General features: G+C 45.2%; 1 protein-coding gene across 1 annotated transcript; it reads left to right on the forward strand.

Moving 5' to 3' along the window:
* Positions 1 to 477: 477 nt before the first annotated feature.
* Positions 478 to 2439, forward strand: LOC147623289 (peptide methionine sulfoxide reductase A1-like). The gene is made up of 2 exons (XM_086821400.1): positions 478 to 1136; positions 1932 to 2439. Exons 1-2 carry the CDS (start codon positions 555 to 557, stop codon positions 2181 to 2183), a joined length of 834 nt encoding a protein of 277 aa, XP_086677526.1. The 5' UTR covers positions 478 to 554; the 3' UTR covers positions 2184 to 2439.
* Positions 2440 to 3795: the final 1356 nt, after the last annotated feature.

Genomic DNA, 3795 nt, shown 5'->3' on the forward strand with positions numbered 1-3795 from the left:
TATATAGTATATATTTACGTATGTGTATGTGTGCGTGAGAGTGAGTGAGAGAGAGAGAGAGAGAGAGATTGAAAGAGAGAGAGAGAGAGAGCGCTTCTATGTGTGGGAGAGTGTAAGAAGAGAGAGGGAGTGTGTGTGTGCGTGTGTGAGAGAGGGAGAGAGAGAGAGAGAGAGCACGTGTGTATGTGTGTGTGCATGTGAGAGAGAGAGAGAGAGTTTCAACATTTGAGAGTGTGTGTACGTGACAGAGAGGGAGAGGGTCATGTGCATGTGCATGTGTGTGTGTGTGTGTGTGAGAGAGAGAGAGATGGTTGTAGAGAGGGAATAGTTCATTTCTGGAACCTTGGTCGGCCGCCGTCGCAGCAATGCGCGGGTGCAATACTAGTTATCATCAAGTAAAGGGAGAGAGTGGTGGGCAGAGTGACACGTGGCAGGGGCACAAGCAATCCCCCATCAGGGAGGTCCTCATTTTCTAGATGCTTCAGTGTTGGTTTCTGTTTGTCTAATATTCCCACCGAAGGAAGAAAAAAGAGGCAATTTGTTTGTGGGCTGCAATGAAGGTGGCCTTCATTTCTCCAAACAGCTCAAGCTGCCTCCAGTCAGTCTCCGTCGGGCAGTTGGCCACGTCGACCTTCGCTTCTCTCTCCAACTTCAAGCGATTGCAGCGCCCCTCCTTCCACAGCAGAAACCCCAACCGTAACCCTAATTTTCACCATAGACCTCACCCTAACCCTAACCCTAACCTTCCCCTGAGGGCGATGGGCTCGTGGCTCGAGAAGCTCGGGATCCGGAAAGGAACGGCTGCAGCGGTGGGCGCCCAGGCGGATACAGCAGGTATGAACCTCGCGCAGGGCCCAGACGATTGTGTACCCGCCGCTGGGCAGCAGTTCGCCCAGTTCGGCGCTGGCTGCTTTTGGGGTGTCGAGCTTGCCTTCCAGAGGGTACCCGGGGTCACCAAGACAGAGGTGGGCTACACACAGGGCCTCGTGCACAACCCCTCCTACAATGATGTCTGCAGTGGCGACACCGGCCACTCCGAGGTCGTGAGAGTCCAGTATGATCCCAAAGAATGTGGCTACGAAGACCTCCTTCAATGCTTCTGGGCTCGCCATGATCCTACAACCTTGAACCGCCAGGTACTACTCGTCTCATGTAGAATCTGATCTGCAGGTAATGTAATTAAGTAGTAAATCCGTGTCATAAAGCAGGGACTGTGTTGCCACTGTCTTGTTTCCAAGAGATCCAACATGGGCTTCGGGCTTCGGGCTTCGTTATGGTTCTTAATGAACGTAGAATCTACACATGGCATCGTGACTGCCCGTGAGTCTTCGATGTGCGTTATGCCTAACAATGACCATGGCATGGATGCCCTTGAGAACGTTCACTTCTAGGGCAGTGCAAGCAGTTTGATGGCACCTTACCCCGATTTAGGGTAAATAGGCTGTCAAATACACGTGATAATTTCCAGCCCCTTTAATGGTTGAGATTCATGATTTCTTGTCAAAATTCATGGCTGGTGCCAGCCAAAACTGCCTGAGTGCAACGTCCAGATTCATGGTTTCTTGTCAAAATTCCCGGCTGCTGTTGCCCGTCAACAGAGCCTGAGTGCAAGGTACAAAGCATGCTTATAAAGCTTGATATTTATGTCACTGGCATGATTACGTCAGATGTGATAGCATTCTGTGTATGTGAGGGCATTGTTTTCACCTGTCTGCATATATGATGGTGAATGGCGCATAAATCTTTTTACATCTCCAGTAATGTTGGTTTGCCACACTTTGTGGACTGTGCCACCCTTTTCCCTTTTCTTTTCAGCCCTTCCTGTGTCATGGATAATTTGTGTATAGCCAGGTCTGAGGAAAGCATCCCGCAGTTGGAGTGTGCATTTTTAGGTAATTGTTCTGTAGCACTGAGCTCGGTGTTTCCTGTAGGGAAACGATGTGGGCACTCAGTACAGGTCCGGAATCTATTTCTACACGCCTGAGCAAGAGAAGGCTGCTATTGAATCCATGGAAAAGCATGAGAAAAAGTTGAATAAGAAGATAGTAACAGAGATCTTACCTGCCAAGAAGTTCTATCGAGCAGAGGAGTACCACCAGCAGTATCTAGCCAAAGGGGGGCGATTTGGGTTCAAGCAGTCAGTTGAGAAGGGCTGCAACGACCCCATCCGTTGCTACGGCTAGGGAATACAATGATGGTCACAGCTGCCAGACATGAAGTACAAGTTTTGGGATATTAAAGAGCAAGTCAAGGTTTCAACCTGTGACAGCATGAATGGTTGCAGCAATTGTAAAGATAGAATAATATTCAGCGTTTGGTAAAACAGAATTTTCTGCGGGTTGTATCTAATAAATAGCATGTTGAATTGGAGGGGTGCTTGCTCTAGCACATGATTTTAGCCACTTTAAACTTTATGAAAGGCATAGCTTGTCGAGTGGATATGATTTTGTTCACATGTTTTTGATTCTTGGGATTTTTTTGTGCAGTTTTTAAAGAGCTTCCAAGTGCGTAATTTTAACAGTGTCCGCACATTTAAGAGTGTAGTTTTAATGGTGTCCACACATTCTTCCAGCCTGCTAAGAATTGAGGACGATCTGACGAATGTACAGAGGCAAAGCAGCCATTGCTGGTGTTCTCTGCTCATTTATATAGAATGTGTAATCAACCGAGGTTTATTTTAAGGCATCAATCCCACATCATGTTTGTTTATCAAAAGAATATGCACTTCTATTCAAGGTACACAACTTTTATGATGTTCACTTGCTAATTATGACCTGGCGCTTGATCAAACTATTGTAGTCACCGTAAGTACACAAATATATATTATTGCGCAATTAACTCAAAGCAGAAGTACTTCTTTTCTGCTCACAATTTCAAATGCTCCTCACTATAGAGGAATGATGGCCACTGTGTATTAAGTGTCCTACAGAACCTTACTTGTAGTGCCCTCTTCGTTCCTATGTTTCTAATTACCAACATCATCAAACGCAAGAGACCTACCATCTTCACCATGAAGATCTCGTCTTGACCTATGTGGCCTTTTAATCATCACAAATGGTCTACTAGTGTCTCCACAGTTGCAACCGTTTGTCTGCTGAGATGTTCATACAACCAAGAATGTTTTCCATCTCTTGCAGCAAAGCTCGTGTGAATTAGTAAGGGAAGGGATTTCTCCTATATCTCGAACCCTTTACTTCCCATGGCATTTTTTATTTCCTGAGAATGTGTAGTTTTTTCCTTGCAATTTTTTTTAATGTATAGTCATCTTCTACGATGAGTAAAACTTCATAATAAGACATTGATTAGTGAAGCAACAAGGAATGTACATGTCACAACGCATCACGCAATAACTTTAAAGACCACAAGTGCATGGAACAATTAATGGTAAGCTGTGAAGAGAACCTTTATACCTTGCGGCAAACTTGGAACCTGGTTATTGCTGGTGGTCCTAACGACTCATTTTGTATACAAGATGTTCAGTAGCATATGATTGTTGTGCTAAAAAGTAAAAACGTGTTCGTGAAAAGATGTAGGGGAGAAGAGAGCATGAGCTCTTACAAGCGCACACACTCACAAAACCCTAAAAGAGAACATACCAGGTCGCAGCCTGTCATTCTATGGTCTATCAACTGAATCACTTTCTCTTTACCTTTATATGATGTACTAATCAAATTTGCAGGACTGGTATTATGACGCAGCCTGTCACTCAATGGTCTATAACTGAACCACTAGATGAGGACTCTCCTGGTCCACTCAAAGACTGTGATTGCTGACTTGCATTCTGTGCAACCACAT

Source organism: Cibotium barometz, chromosome 27 (assembly GCF_041138505.1).
Source record: "Cibotium barometz isolate CiBa-2024 chromosome 27, ASM4113850v1, whole genome shotgun sequence".
Classification (NCBI taxonomy): domain Eukaryota; kingdom Viridiplantae; phylum Streptophyta; class Polypodiopsida; order Cyatheales; family Cibotiaceae; genus Cibotium; species Cibotium barometz.

What these genes read in the sequence shown, in the direction of transcription:
- LOC147623289 (XM_086821400.1), top strand. Translation starts at nt 555, where the DNA reads ATGAAGGTGGCCTTCATTTCTCCAAACAGCTCAAGCTGCCTCCAGTCA. An exon ending in CTACAACCTTGAACCGCCAG is followed by an intron (nt 1,137 to 1,931) that starts GTACTACTCGTC and finishes TGTTTCCTGTAG; the next exon opens with GGAAACGATGTGGGCACTCA.